Source organism: Halichoerus grypus, chromosome 10, assembly GCF_964656455.1.
Source record: "Halichoerus grypus chromosome 10, mHalGry1.hap1.1, whole genome shotgun sequence".
Classification (NCBI taxonomy): Eukaryota; Metazoa; Chordata; class Mammalia; order Carnivora; family Phocidae; genus Halichoerus; species Halichoerus grypus.
In genome coordinates, this window is record NC_135721.1 from 138,763,707 (window position 1) to 138,778,905 (window position 15,199).

At 63.9% G+C, this 15,199-nt stretch overlaps 1 protein-coding gene across 13 annotated transcripts; it reads right to left on the minus strand.

The window, feature by feature from the left end:
• Positions 1–2,533: 2,533 nt before the first annotated feature.
• UCKL1 (uridine-cytidine kinase 1 like 1) lies at positions 2,534–15,027 on the minus strand. 13 transcript variants are annotated; one of them, XM_078057397.1, is made up of 16 exons: positions 14,858–15,027; positions 8,585–8,772; positions 8,280–8,386; positions 7,982–8,167; positions 7,834–7,905; positions 6,589–6,778; positions 6,444–6,505; positions 5,768–5,784; positions 4,629–4,685; positions 3,917–4,015; positions 3,752–3,845; positions 3,601–3,663; positions 3,384–3,506; positions 3,095–3,202; positions 2,854–3,010; positions 2,534–2,769 (listed from the first exon to the last, which is right to left on the minus strand). In XM_078057397.1, the coding sequence occupies exons 1-16, from the start codon at positions 14,968–14,970 to the stop codon at positions 2,690–2,692; spliced, it is 1,716 nt and encodes a 571-aa protein (XP_077913523.1). In that variant the 5' UTR covers positions 14,971–15,027; the 3' UTR covers positions 2,534–2,689. The 13 variants fall into 13 exon arrangements, with proteins under 13 accessions (XP_077913523.1, XP_077913522.1, XP_077913524.1 ...); XM_078057396.1 differs by having other exon boundaries at positions 8,585–8,775; positions 14,858–15,026; XM_078057398.1 differs by having other exon boundaries at positions 7,982–8,152; positions 8,585–8,775; positions 14,858–15,025.
• Between the last annotated feature and the right edge of the window lie 172 nt (positions 15,028–15,199).

Below are 15,199 nucleotides of genomic sequence, written 5' to 3' on the forward strand. Positions count from 1 at the left end.
GGCCCCAGCCTGTGGCGGTCGAAGAGTGGATCCCCGTGCACCTCCATGTGCGAATTACCCCATTCTTGCTCTTCTAACCCAAGCCCAGCCCAAATCCACCCGCTCACCCCTGCCCTGCCCCTTCCTACCTCTGAATCTCCTGCTCAGACCAAACCCCCAGCTCCACCTTGGTGAGCCCGAAAGTCCCCAGCCTCCTGTGTTGTCTCTGACCGCCTCCTGCCCTCTTCCCAGGATTCACCCTGGAGCATTTGGGGTCCAGGAATCTGGGCATCTTCCAGGATGTGTCCGGGCTCCAGGCGGCCCCCGCTGAGGCCCCAGGAGGGTTGGAGTCTTTCCCCAGGCCACGCCAGCCCCCAGCCCCTACTGATGACAGCCTGCTTGACCTGCTCCACTCAGCGTGACAACCATATGTGCCAAGCGCTGGGTCTGGGGCCCCATCTCCTGGCCGGGGCGTGCCTGAGCTTCCCTTCCCGCCTTATGGTGGCCACTGCTGGGGAAAGGGGTAGCGCCTCACGGGCTGACGAACCTGAGATTGACCCTGGAGACACCATTCTCAGGCTGGACAGTCCTGGAGGCACTGCCCAGGGACGGCGGGTGAAGCCCTCAGCAGGTGGGTGCATCATGGGAGCTTCTGGACTAGGTATAGGGTGGTCTGCACCCCCCACCTCTCCCCCTATCAAGCTCTGAGGGTATGTCCAGGCTGTAGTCCATCTTCCCAGCTCCCCTCAACTTCTCCCCCAGGCGCCTGCCCCGCCCCTCCCCCCAGCCTCTGCTGGGCCCCAGAGGAGCCCAGATGCCCAGAAAGGCAGCCCAAGGGCCACCTGGCTCCCAGCCCCCAGTCAGTCCGCCAGAGAGTTTCCTAGGGATGGGCTTGTCCATCCCTGGAGAGCAAGGCCCAAGCCTTCTCCCCAGACTGGAATCCCTTGATGTATCTAGTAAGCTGTGTTGAGTGTTACCCCAGGAGGGTCTTGGACCTTGGTTCTGGTCCTATCTCTGGGACTAGGAGGCTCCCAGGGGCTGGAGGCATTGCTCCCTTTCATTGGCATCCTGAAACCCCTCTCCCTGTGCTGTTTGGAAAGTGACCCACTTCTACCACCGCCACAGGGGCCTGGCAGGAAATGGGCTCAAGAAGTCCCCTAGCCTGTGGCCTAACCTCCGCAAGCTGCCTTGGATGAGCGGACCATAGCCTGAGGGGGCAGATCCTCTGGTTCAGGCCTCCTGCCTCCCGATTCTGCCCTAAGCCCCCAGTGTTGTCCTCCCCCAGAGGCTGGTGGCCGAGTTGGATGGGGGCAGCTGGGCCCTTTCCTTTCAGCTGCATCTGTGCGCCACAGCATGTGAGAGGTGTGTGTGTGTGGTGTTGGTACATGCATGTGCATGTGTGGGTTTGGTTTATCTCGGGGAGCTGGTCAGTGCCTAGCTGGACTCTGGGGAGGCCTCCAGGGAATGACCTAGCCCCTCCCTGGCCCGATTAACTGTCCCTTATCTGGGAAGACCTGGCTTGACAGAAAGGCATCTTCCTAGCCTCAGGGCCCCAGCACCCCTCCTAAGCAGGGCCCGGCCGGGTTCCCAGCACATAGCACGAGAATGGCAGAGTGAGTAAGTGGGGGCTCTGGAACATGGGAGAGGGGTCCACTCACCAGCTTGGGCAGGAGAAGCCCCTCCTGCTGACCTCTGGGCCCTGTGTGGATTCTCTGCCCCTGGTGTCTGGCCACCCCTTGGACAAGCCTCCTGTCTTTATCTGCCTGCCCTTGGCCTGGCCCCCACCCAGTGACTTCCTGTCCCCGCCCCCACAACAAGCTTTTCCATGACATGGCCTTTGGTGAGGGGGGGACCAAGGGGACCAGGAGGGCAGGAAAGAGGCAAGACACAGGTCTGGACAACAGAGGGGTAGGGAGACCGGGGGTGCCTGGCAGCCCATCCCCAGCAGCCCAGAGGTCTGCCTCATGCACACCCTGCCACAGACAGGCTGTCTGGAGGGAGCCAGAGAAGCCTGCCTTTGTCCTCGAGCCCAGAAGCAATGAAGACAGGGCTGGAGGTGGGTTTCTGGCCCTGAACAGCATGGCTGGCCCACGGACGCTGTGTGGCCATCTCCCCTAAAAGTGGGGCTCTTGCCAGTGGTAGGGACCAAGGCTTCACTCCCTCCTACAGCCGCCCACACGCTGATTTCCGCTGGGTTCCCTGACGGCACAAACACGTGGTGGGGGCGGGGGCGGTGGATGGCTGCAGAGGCTCCCTCTTGAGATCCAGAGCCCTAGGTCCAGGCCAGGGGGCCACCAAGTGGCCCACCTCGCAGAGCCAGAAGCTGTGGGCCCCAGCTCTGTCCTCCTAAATCTGACACTGAGCCTGGACTACAGGGAAAGCCCAGTGCGAGACCAGGAACGCCTGTTCTGCCGCCCATAAGGCGAGGTTCTGACCAGGCTCCTCAACTCCCTTCCTCCCCATGGTGCCCTGCAGCCTGGGGGCTGGGGCTACTCCTCATGCCCAGGTCCCAGGCAGGACAGCACCCGAGGGCCCCCAGCTAACCAGGCACGGCTTCATTTTCCCAAACTTTATTTTATAAAATGTACAGAGTCAGTTACAGCGGTCATACCCTTTTTAATTAGAATAAGTTAGGACATGTGTGTAAGCAAGGCTGGGAGGCAGGAAGAGGCCGGGGGGCGGCGAGAGCAGGAAGGCTCAGGGCGGGCAGCTAGCTTGTGGAGGCCACTTCCTCCTCATCACTGCCGTCAGGCGCCGCGTCCGTCCCAAAGTAGCGGTCACCGAAGTTACCTGGGGAAGCAAGCAGGCCCTTGTGGTGGGGACTCGGGCCCACCAGGCCCTGGTGCACCACTGGGCAGCCCCGGGCAGCCTCACCAATGCCCGGGATGATGCGGAACAGGTCATTGACACGCTTGTCCACCGCCGTGGTGATGATCCTCACTCGTGGGAACGCGTAGGCCACCGAGTGAACACCCATCTCGGCCATGAGCAGCGACAGCAGGAAGATCTTGTCCTCCGGAACATCATGGTCCTGCGCCGTAAGGGGCCAGTGTATCCCCACCCGGGCCTGCCGCGCGCAGCCCCCCACCGCACGCAGCCCCCCGCGGCCACTCACCAGGAGCACACGCACAGCCATCATGGCTGCCGCGCCCGTGGACACCGTGCAGTCCATCAGGATCACGTGGTCGTCACTGATGTCCTTGGGCAGCCGCAGGTAGTGGAGCTGAGAGAAGCCAGAGTCAGAGCCGGCCCAAACCTGGAGCTGCCCTTCGGGCTCCCGCCCCCGCCCCTCAGGCGACCCCGCTGCCCCCTTCCCGGCCCTGATGTCCCTCCCCCAGGCCCCCCAGCCTCCCCAGCCCCTGCCCTCTAGGCCCTCCCCCCCCCCCCCCCGCCCGCCGCCGCACCTCGGGCTCCCCGGTGAGCTGGTTGGTCTGGATGAGGATGGTGCCGATGCGCACGTCTTTGCACACAGCTCGCAGCGCCGGCTCCATGGTCTCACCCGCACGCAGGATGGACACGCCAGTGATCTGGGGGCCCGGAGGTAGGGGGAGATGAGCCGGCCGGACCTCCCACCTCCCGGGCCGCCCCAGCTCCGCCCCCGGGCTGCGCCCCAGCTGGTACCTGCTTCCCCGCATAGCACTTGCCCGCGTAGTCCTGCCCCTGCGGGGTCTGCACGACGCAGTCCTGCGCACAGAGGGCGTGGGGGCGCTCGTGAGCACGGGGAGCCGCCCCCCGCCCGTCCCAGATGGCCGCCCCACACCCCGCTCCGCACCTGGAAGGGCAGGAAGGAGAGCGCGTGCTCAATGAGCAGCCGCATCAGCCTCTTGGAGTAGAAGATGAATTCATCACGGCTGGTCTCCTTGTCCCTGCGGACCGGTTGGGTTAAGCTGAGGTGTGGGCCGTCAGGGGCCACCTCGCCTCACACAAGGGCCCTCACCTGATGATGGTGTGCATGCCCCGCACCTGCGGCGTGCTCTTGAGAACACTCAGCGTCCGGGGCAGGGGGTGGCACTGGTGCGCCGAGGCCAGCGCGGCCCTGGGAACACAAACCATTTGGGGACTCAAGAAGGGGTGTCTTCTCCCAGAGCCCCATCCTCCCACTCCGGACACTGTGTGGGGGCGCATGTGATGGGGACAATGAGCTGTGCAGGTGGGGGCCGCCGCCTCCCTGTGGCTGATCTGGAGGGAGGGCCCCAACCCCCGAATACTCCCATCAGGCGAAGGCTGAGCAGAGCAGCTGACCATCAGGTGGGAAAGGGAGGGGCTGTGGTGTGAGCCTCCCCTCCCAGCCCAGATCCCCTCCTGCGCTTGCACGGAGAAAGCAAAAGGGGACCAGGCAGCGGGAGGGCAAAGGAATCTCAGCCCCCAGGATGGGCAACTGGTCCTCAATCCCAGAACATGTCTCTCTGGGGAACAGCTGAACTTCAGGACCAAGTCTCGCCCTGACCCTTCCCTCCAGGTGATGCACGGCAGCCCCCTCGGGAGACGCGGGCAAATCTGGCTCAGGGCCGGCCCTGCTGCACCGGGCCCGGGGTGGGGAAAGGAGCAGGGGGGCGGGGCGGGGCGGAGCAGAGGGGGCAGGAAGGGGCGGGGCAAGGGCGTGCGGGAGCAGCACCCCCCGCCCCCCCCGCCCCCCGCACACAGCGCACACCGCAGCACCACAACCAGCGCGCACTCTGTCCTCACATATCCCAGCGCAGCTTCCTCTGCTCGCCAGGTGAAGAGTGTGTTCAGGGAGGGAACAGGGCAGGAAACCCAAGGGTTTACAAAGAGGAGGAAAAGAACAAAGAGAAAAAGACCATTTAGCAAGGGAGCGAGTCCCCGCGGCCACCAGCTGGCCTGACAGAGAGAAAAGGCAGGTGGCAGGGCGACAGGGAGACCCGGGGAGGCTTTGCACACACCCTGCTGCCGGGCCCCGCTTCCCGCCCCCAGTCACCACTTCCTTGGCTGGCCAGAGAAGGGGAAATAGCCGGCTGCATTTAGGCGTTTTGGTTTTTTTTTTTCAGTTTGAAACTTGATTCTCAGGACAAAGGCTTCCAGGGGGCCCGGCAGGGCAAGACCTGCAGGTGCCTTGGTCTGGAGGAGAGCCAAGCGGTGACTCGTGGGAGGGCAGCACGCTGCAGGGGCCATTCCCAAGGCAGCAGCTTCGGGGCTCCCGAGTGTGAGTTGGGGGCTCTCCTGGTGCTCCCCGATTCCACAGAAAGCCTGGGCTAAAGGCAGGTCATTCATGCTGGGCACTGTGGGGGACGGTGCGTCATCTGCTCTCCCCTGGTGCGTTCAGAGCCCCTCCTGGCTCTCTCTCTGCCCTGGGTCCAGCGCCAGAGGGGGCAGGGGCCTCACCACCATCTGGGGGCATCGAGACTGGACCCTCAGATCAGGCAGAGGACCCTCTGGCTGCTGAGAGATATGCCTGTGACCACTGACCTGGGGGGCCCAGCAGTGCTGGCTCAGGACAGCTGTGCCCTCTGGCGTCAGACCCCATGCAACCAGCCCCATGTCGGGGAGAGGCCTCCAGAGAGGTCTGACCAGCATGGAGTCAGGGCACTGTGTGATCCTGGGCAAGTTCCTTAACCTCTCTGTGCCTGAGTTTCCTCATTGGCCAACAAAGACAGACAAAAGCAGTGTGGGGGCCACCACACCATCCTTTCTGCGCCCGGGGCAGGGCTGCCACCAGGGATGGGCATGACAGGAGAGGACCCCCCCACCGGCCCAGGTGACAACCCCAATTCCGCGCTGCCTGTGGATGTTGGAAGTGCCTCCGTCTGCAGACAGGTGTGGGAAGTCTTACCTGACACTGAGCTCACGCTGCGGCGGCAACACAGGGAGACACAAGGGAATGGGGTGGCGCGTCAGTGGTGGTGGCACCGCTCACCTCGCAGTCACCGGACAGCACGGCCCGTTGCCACCGTGCACCTCGGCCCGCCAGGCCACCCCCACCCGGGAAAAGACCTGCCACAGTCCCAAGGGACAGTCCCGGGTGGCCGCCAACCACGGGAGGGAGCCAGCTCTTATGGCCCGTGACCTGGGCACTCTCTGCACTGGGCACAAAGAGCCAGGGCTTCTGAGGCTCCATTCCTCAGACCTCGGGCCTCCAGCACCCCATCCTGAAGCCCGTCCAGAGTGGCAGTGCCCTTAGCCGGCCCAGGGCATGTAACCAGGTTGGGACATCCCTCCTGGAGTGCTCAGGATGTGGGACCCTGCACTAAAACCCAACGGTCCCCTGAAGGTCTGGGAGGGACACTCAAGGCCCAGCTCAGGCTGGGAGTACCAGAAGGCACCTCTGCCCCCCAGGCTTTCTCAGGGAACCAGCTGCCTCTGGCCGGCACAGGGACACCGGAGGGCCAGAACACGGCAGGGACATGAACACACGGGGGCCGCAGAGCAGGCCTCTGACAGTGGCAGCAGGGGAGCAGGGCCTGGGGCTGGGAGGCTGCAGGGACCGGGCCCCGACCTGGCTGGCTCACCTCCTCCAGCTGACTGTGCATGTGCTGCACGATCAAGTCGATGGCCACCGTGTTTCCGCTCCCTGGGACAGGTGAGGAGGGTCACATGGGGTCCCAAGGCCCCTTCTGCCCACGTTCCCAATGGCAGGTGGGTCCGTAGGCTCACCCCAGGGCACCACGATGTCTGCCACGCGCATAGTGGGCTGGATGTACTGGTCGAAGGCAGGTTTGACGAACTTGTTGTACTGCTTGATGACGCCCTCGATGTCTCGGCCTCGCTCGCTAATGTCCCGGCGCAGCCGCCGCACAAGGCGGATGTCGGAGTCCGTGTCCACAAAGATCTTCATGTCTAGGAGCTGGATGGGGAGAGCGAGGCGCTGAGCGGGGCCGGTGTGGGCGACCTGGGGACCGGCTCCTGCAAAGACCTCTGGCCCGGGAGCAAACCAGGCCCTTGGGGCACCTTGCAGTCTGGCTGGCAGAGTGCACCGGGTGTGGGGAAACGTAGGGGGGTGTGTACATGGCGGGTGGGGGGCACTATCCACCAGAGGCTTCAGTCAGAGGGCACTGGACGGACCCTGGCCGCAGAGGCAGGACAGAGCTGGCACCGTTACCGTGGGTCGTCAGCTATCTGTGTGCCCTCACACATATCAGGGGAACGGGGGGCGTGTCCCCTCCCCACCATACCCCCCACCACAGTGCTTGGGTTTGGTGAGTTCAGGTCCGGCCTAAAGAGGCTGTTGGGGGGCTGGGTACTGCTGCATGGTGGGCAACAGGGTTCCCTGAGCCTGAGCCCAAACTCACTGGCCTCAGAACTATAAGGAACGAGGACAGAGCAGAGGCCTCCCTCACGGGCCTCAGCAGCAGCAGGAGCAGGGCCCACCTACAGCAGGGCCTGGTGGGAAGGACACAGCTGTGCATGCCTCCCAGAGGCCGGACAGCAGACACAGGCCGTCTCCATCCCAGGCAAGAGCACGCACGTGCACGCACATGTGAACCACTGCCCCAAGGTCACTCTGACCTCACTGACCGCATGGGCCCCAGAGAGCAGCAGAGGAAACACACACAAGAAGGTGAGCAAGCATTAAGAAGAGAAGGTCAAGGCACTGGCCCAGGGCTTGCACCCTCCTCCGGCTGCCTCCCCCACCAAGGGCATTTCCATTCTCTCTGCGGGAGTGGGGGGTCTGTTCCACCCAATGTCCTTGACCCACTCTCCGGAGAGCAGCCATTCCCCACCCGACACCCAGTGACTGCACCACCGGGACGGGACAGGTGACCACATACCACGAGGACAGAGGGAGTGGCTCGGCCTGCTTGGAGGAGGCAAGTTTAAGGTTAGAACCACAGGAGAAGCAGGGAGATGAGCAGGGATGGGCATTCCCCGCAGGACGTCAGCCCTGAGCCCTGCCCTCACCTCCAGCAACGTCTTGTCAGCAAAGGCCATGATGCCCTCGAAGATGATGACGTTTGCACCATAGAGTGTTTTCTGCAAAGGAATCATGCAGCTGGTCGCCTGCCATGCTCCCAGGCAGGCACGCACAGCCCGAGCCCTCGAGGCCTACCCAGTCCTTCTTCCGGCTGTGGGTGGTGAAGTCGTAGACAGGCACCTTGACGCTCTTGCCCTGTTTCAGCTTCTTGAGGGTGGACACGATGAGGTCAAAGTCGAAGGCATCTGGATGGTCGAAGTTGAAGTTGTTGTGGGCGGCCTGCTCCTGTTGCTGCGTGGTCAGCACCTGTGGGGGGAGGCACTAGGGGCTCTGTGGGCCCCTCCACACCACGCCAGGGCCGGGGGCGGGGGCGGGGGCAGGGGCATCCAGGCCCTCCGCAGACGTGGCCTGCATGGGCAGGCGTGCTCCTCACCTTGTAGAAGGAGTCCATGGACAGCAAGACCACCCAGGGCACGTCCAGGGCCTCGATGATCATCCTGGCCACAGTTGTCTTCCCAGACGCGCTGCCACCTCCCAGACCTGCGGAAGGGGGCAGCGCGACCCTGGGCGAGAGCAGCAGGGCCAGCTCCCCAGCCCGGCTCCGGGGAGCCCCCCGCCCAGCACTCTGCCTGCAGCGCCCCTCCCCTGCCCCCCAGGCTTGACAGCCCGAGGGGCCCGAGGCAGCTCACATCAGTGGCAGGGCCACTCGGGTTCGACGGCAGGTCCTGCCTTACTTACCGATGGCAAAGGCCTCCTTGGACTGTGTGCCGTGCTCATTATACCAGGGCGGCCGCCCGGCCGTGTAGATGGTGCGCTTGCTGGTGCGCAGCAGGGGCGGCTCAGACTTGCACTGGCTGGTGGTGCGCTTCCGGGGTGAGCGCCCGGTGCCCACAGGCGGGAGGAGCCTGTCCAAGGATTCCGCATGGCTGCTGCAGAGAAGGACACGCCTGCCTCTGCCCAGGGCCACCAGCCACCCTGCCATTCTGTGTCAGGCCTGGCGTGGCCGGCCACGGGGTCCACCCCCCACGCAGGCACACGGGCACCACCAAGCTGGGTGGACTCAACTGGGGGGCACATGAAAGCCCCCTGCAGCCCATCCACAGGGCTCCTGGCCTTGGACTGTCACTGCCCACACACGTTCGGAGGGACAGCAAACAGCATTAGGGGAAATGACGAGTGCCATCCTGGGCCTGGCCCCTGTCCCCTAGGATGAGAGGGGGGCACAGCAGGGCAGTCAGGACCCCATCAAGGACTATGTTCCCTCCCACGACACTTTCTGTAAGATCCAATCCCTGCCACCCTGAGGGGCACACGGGGAGGGGGGCTCCCGGACAGAGAGGCTGCTGACAGGAAAGCTGAGCAGGCTGGCAGAGGGGACGGGTGCAGGAGGGAGTCCCCGGGCTTGGAGGCCCGTAGGGCAGCCCTTGCTTCTTGCCGTCCAGCACACTGCAGACCGAGAAGGCAGGAGACCCCAGGAGCCGCAGGCCGGAAAACCCAATCTGGGGGAGGCACGGACAGCATCTGTGTCCTGCTCCAGCCTGTGTCGTGTCCCCGTGCCCGGTGGCATGCTGGCTTCCCCGTGGGCTCATAAGGGGCACAGTGTGACTGCTGGCCCAACGCCTCGAATCCCAACAGTGACAGCTCTGGGGAGACTCCACTTGGCTGGGCGGCTAGCTGGGCGGTAGTGTGTGCTTGACACCTGCTCAGTGTGTGCTGACGGCTGGGTCACAAAAGCCTGGTGTAAAGACGGCCGCAGGGCCAGGACAAGCTCGGGGAAGAGAGCCGCTGGGCTGGCCAAACTATCACCTTGCGGACCTGCTCCAGAGGCTTCCAGGCCGGTGGTGGCCACCGCAGCTGCTGACTGTCCGGGCAGAGCCCCCAGCGGGTGGGAGGAACGCGCAGGAAGTCATGCAGACGTACTGGGCAAGTCCGGCCTTGCAGGACGCTGCCTGCACCACTGGCTTGTGCACCCCTGGTCCGGGACCCCAGGGATGCACACTGCTCACTGTACTAGCATGAAAGCCTCAGAAGGACACAGGCAGGGAAGGTGTCCCAAAGTCCGCTTAGCTGAGAAAGCCAACTGCAGTAAGACATGAACCCGTGTCTATAAACCCAGCAAATGCAGAGCGCTCACCTGCACACACCTTCATGTGAGTACATGTGAGCAAAACGGGATGCACAGAGAAAGACACAGACCTGCCAAGACTGCCCTGGGGACCAGGATTTGGGGCTCCTGCCACGCTAAACGTCTTAAGCACAGACCAAGCCCACTACCACTGCCACGCCCAGCAGTGCGAGGTCACGGGGTGCCAGGAATCTGGCCAGTGAGGGCGGTATCAGCCAGCCGAGGGCCACGAGAGTGCCTTCCTGCGTCTGGAACAGCCTGGGCATCTCCACCTTGGGAACGCTGGTGTTCCCAGCTGTGCAGTCCTCCCGTAGCACCTGGTGTTGTCAAGAGCCAGGAGGACGGTGTGCCTGTATGTTTGGGGGTCGGAGGCGGTGGAAGAAACTCGCTAAAGCCAAAGGCGGGACAGGTCACACCAGTAGCACTTGAGAGCCCCGAGGACAACCACAGCACAAGTCCTAGCAGTGAGAAACCAGCCATCGCAGGGCAGGAGCCACGTGGCACCATCCCGGGGGACAGACAACACATGGCTGCCACGGCTCCTCGTTGTCGGGACAGCACAAGGAGCCAGCAGTGGAGGTAATGAGCCAGTCTATGTGCTCGGTGTCACCTCTGCGGCCCTAGAGACAGGGACTGCCACCCACAGTCAGTGTGTGGGGGACTCTGCCCAGCCTGGAGCTATCCCAGGCGTACCGCCCACATTCCCGCTCCGTCAAGCCAGAGATGGACACGGCAGGGTGGGGGAGACTGGGGGGGGCAGGAGGGAACAAGCAGAGGTGTCTCCAGGCCCTGGACAAACTCCCCTAACAGCACAGAGCAGTGGCCTCCGGTGCTCACCAGCGCTGCCCTCCCAGCAGCAGCCCACGTACCCCGCAGAGGACAGATGGCCCTGGAGGTGATGGGGGCCAGAAAACAAAGTCCAGCCCGGCCCCTCCCTCTGTGCCTTCTGGGAGGAAGCTCTACTGTGGAAAACCTGACTTGCAAAGGAGGAGGAGGGCCTCACCATCTCCCGAACACGCTCTTGTGTGCTGGTGCTGAGCAAGTTCCCCCACAGCCGGGCCTGGCTCAGGGCCGTGTAGGCCTGCTCCCAGCCCCCGCTTCTCACCCCGGTGCACCTCTCCAACAGGAAACTCTGAATCCTTATTTGTGAGGGTTCCTTGTCCCATTGAGGTAGTGATGGCCACGACCACGGACGACTTCTGAGGCTCATGCTGCCGACAGCCTGGGGCAGACACCGTCCCAGGGAAGAGTGCCCATGCGCCAGAAGAGCAGAAAGTAGGCCAGAGAGAGCTTTGCCAGAAACCCGCCCCATCTGGGGCGTGTGAGGGGTCTAAACGGTATCAGGCTGGGTGTGCAGCCAGCCCAGCTCCACGGTCTTCTCCAAAGCCCCATCTCTCTCTGGGAACCAGGGAGGAAGCCTTGCTGTGACCTCAGAGCAAGCCTCACCCCATTTTCTCAGCGACACGACCTTGGAAATGGGAATGTCGCACCAAAGATCTCTTTACCCAGTCCACAGAAGGACGGGGTGTGTCTGGCCACAGTGACAAAAGGTAATTTCAAACCAAAGGATTATGAGCCACAACGGACAAAGAGTCACCTGTAACAGACAGCCCCAAGCAAAACGAGCCCCTGCTGGTGGCCAGCCCAGCCTGGCCCCTCAAGAGCACCTACCCAGCCTGTTTGTCTCCTGACATCGATTAGACACATGATGCACGGGGCTGCAAGCGGCCAAGACACAGCAAAGGCAGGCTGCCTCACCACAGCCACGGGAGACAACAGGCCTGCCACTCACCTGCCTTCTGCTCCAAGGGCCCAGCACCCCGAGATCCTGATGCCAGGGTAAGCTGGGGGGCTGCTCATGGCTGGGACACAGGGGACAGCGGACAGCAGGGTGATCCCAGGTGTGTACAGGAACATCTCCACTGTGCCTCTCAGACCCACAGCAGCCCCCCAGGACAGCTCAGGGGCCACCTGAACTGCCCCTCCATGGGTGGGCAGGCAGCACAGCAGGTGAGGAGCTGGGGGAGGGGTCGGAAGAGCCCCGTGCGGAAAGGACAGGACCCACCGCCGCCTCAGAGGCTGAGGCCACAGGCATTAAGAGGATCACTCGGCTGGGGGCTGTGTGCTCTCCTGATATTAATAGCACTGACCCTGCTGAAAAGAACACCGTCGTGGGGCCTGGCAGAGCTCAGGCCAGCCCTGGGTGTGAACTGCTCCTCTTGTGCTCCGGCTGGTACACTGCTGGCCCAGGCTTGCTGAGGACCACAGTGCACCCCACACCCCCCAGAACACCATGGAAAAAACTCCAGACCCCGGGCCTGCTTGGGACTGTAGAGCCAACCCCCTCCTACCCACCCACAGCAGAACGGGGAAATCTGGGGAAATCGGGAGCTTTGCTGAATGTCAGTGCTGAGCCCTGTGTCACAGCCTGGGCCCCAAGGTGCCTTCTAGAGGCATAAACAAACCTGAAACTCTAGCCGCCTGCCCCGCCCCTCCAGCGCTAGGCTCCAGCACATCCCCCAAGGCCACCCAGAGCTCTGCGTTCAGCCAGGGGACACAGCCAGTCTCTAGCCTGGCAGCGGGAGGAAGAATGGGTTCAGCTTGCTGAGGATGGGTCAGCCAAAGGATCTTTACTGCAGTGTGTAAAGGGGTCTGCATCCCTAAGTCCCTGGCCTCCTTTCCAGCTTTCCTCCTGACTTGACTTCTAACAACATGGAGACTCAGGAAAGAGAAAATTCCATGTAGGGTTTACATACCTGAAGAGGGGCCGCTCCTGGAGGCTGCCTCAGGAGCAGCTTCTCCTGGCCGCCCAGGTAACAAGGATGTATCTGCCTCCCTGTCCGGAGGCACCTGGAGGCAGGACTGAACTGTCCATCTTTGCCCACAAGAGCTTCTCCCTCCTGACCCCTGGCCTGGACACATGGGCCGGGGCTAGCCCCCACTTCGGAGGCGGGAGCTGTCCTGGGCAGGGCTGCAGAGCGGGGGCGTGCGGCATCAGGGCCTCCACCGGTGCCTGATACCTTGTCCGGCTTTAGGGAAATTTGCTGGATGAGTGAAAATGAGGCCAGATGGAAGAGGGAGGAGCTGATCCACTGGGGCCTGGCCCCAGGGATCCCAGACCGGCTCAGGGACAGAGAGGTATCAGGGCTTTCTCAGGACAGATCAAGTACTGGGGGGGCTGGGCGGCTACAGCCCTGAAGGGGCTGAAACAGGCTTCGGAGACTTGCATGGCCCCTACTCTACCCTGGAAACCTCCCTGCAGAAGCCCCTTGTTCCTGCTGCTCTGGACGGGTCCAGTAGGCCTCCCTCCATTCCCATAGCTTCAAACCCATCTCCACCTGGACCGCACTGGGAGACTGCCTGAGGGGTTCCCCGTTATCACCACCATGCTCATTTCTCTACCAGCATGTCCAGTGCTAAGGTGTCCGAGGTCCCTGACCCTCTAAAGGAGCAAACAGACAAAGCACACGGCTGCAGCCGCAATGATGTGGATGGAGAAGCTGGATTGGTGGTCAGGGGCACGGGCCCATACACCTGGATGCCAAGCAGACCCAGCTCTGGGGCCCTCGGAGGGCGTGCAAGGAAACAGCGCTCAGGATACCAGCATCGGGGAATATAACTGTCAAGTCCAGAGGCAGTTCCGAGGCAGACCCCATGGGCCTCTGGGGAAGCGCGCCAGAATCTACACGTGCCACCGCCGGGTCCTGGCTCCCTTCCTCCGACCTCTGCCTCCCTGGGCACCGTGAGGGGCACCTGTGCCCAACCTAACTCTGCACATGGGGTGGGGGCCAGACTGCAGCTGCCACCGGTCCATGTCTTCAGGGAGTGCTTCTCTCAAGACCTCATCTGGCCTTGCCCTCTCTGATCTCCGGCTAACTCAAAGACTCTTTGGAACCGCCAGGTGTCACAGACTCAGGTCTACGAGACTCAGTCACCCTGTGCCAGGATCTAGTCACTTTTCGCTGGGAAGGTGTGAGCCTCCTCAGGGCAGCTCCTGGACCCCTCGCTTCGTTCCTCTCCCTGCCAATTCAGTGGCTCCCTGGCACCCAGACCATCCTGGAGGAGTCCAGGCACACAGCATTTCTGCCGTGGAAAGATCATCCAATCGCCGAGATGAGATGCCCGGGATGGAAAGAAGGCTTCCTTGGATCCACCCCCACCCCCCACCCCCGCCCTGCGGCTGTCGCTGAGCCTTCCTTAAGGGACAGTTCAGACCCAGAAGTGAGGAGCCAGCCCTCAAGGGCGGGGGGCGGGGGGCTCCAGAGCAGGGCCCAGCCGCTGCGCCCGGTGGGCCGGGCCCCACAAGCAGGGAGTAGGAGCCCATTTCCTCTTGGCCTCTTCCGTCTCCCCGGTCAGGGTGACAAAATGGCTCTTTCCGCGCTCTACCCCTCCAACTCTTGCAAAGCTCCAGAGCCTCGGGGTGCGGCACAACAGTGGGCAGTCGGAAGGCACTCCAGCTTCACGAACCCTGGCCTCTCGGGTGAGGCAGGAGCGGGCACAGGGCCTGCGTCCCCCTCAGAGCGTAAGGGAGGCGCACGCTCCAGCCCCTCGGGACGGACACCAAAGTCAACTTCAGGAGAATCCGCTTTATCCGGCAGGCCCGCCCACGGGCCCGTCTCCGCGGGCCACCCCGGCGCGGCGGTGCACGCACAGTCTCACCTCCCGGCCCCGCGCCGCCGGCCCCGCCAGGCCCCGCGGACCCGCCCACCGCGGGCGCCGGCAGCCCTCGCGCGTCCAGATCCAGCTCGTCGTGGTCGCCCCTGCCCGCAGGCCAGCGCCCCACGGCACGGCGGGCGGGGGCTCCGGCTCACGGGGCCTCCCCCTCCCGCAGCAGACGCGAGGGGGCGTGCGCGGCCCCCAGCCCGTGCTCGGCGCGCCGCGCCTACCGGTCCTCGCACGCGGTCTCGCTCCTCTCCGCCGGCCGGTGGGGCCCGTCTCCGGCCGCAGCGGGCGGCGGAGGCAAGCGGGGCGCGTCAGCAGAGGCTGGGGGCGCCGCCATGGAGCTCGAAGGCCTCGCCGCGGGCCGCCGGCCGCAGGGCAGGCTTCTGGAGCCGGCCGCACGGGCCTCCGGGAGTCGTAGTTCGGGGCTTTGCGCCGCGCACCCGTTGGCGCGCCCCGCGAACTACAAGTCCCACAAGGCCGTACGGCTATGCATGCCGGGACTTGTAGTCCGGCCTCACCCGCCGCGAGCGGGGGTCTTCCGCAGGGAAGAATTCCCACCCCGAGCT

What these genes read in the sequence shown, in the direction of transcription:
- UCKL1 (XM_078057396.1), bottom strand. Translation starts at nt 14,970, where the DNA reads ATGGCGGCGCCCCCAGCCTCTGCTGACGCGCCCCGCTTGCCTCCGCCG. An exon ending in AGACATCGTGGTGCCCTGGG is followed by an intron (nt 6,506 to 6,588) that starts GTGAGCCTACGG and finishes CACCTGTCCCAG; the next exon opens with GGAGCGGAAACACGGTGGCC. An exon ending in TCTCCTTCCTGCCCTTCCAG is followed by an intron (nt 3,664 to 3,751) that starts GTGCGGAGCGGG and finishes CTCTGTGCGCAG; the next exon opens with GACTGCGTCGTGCAGACCCC.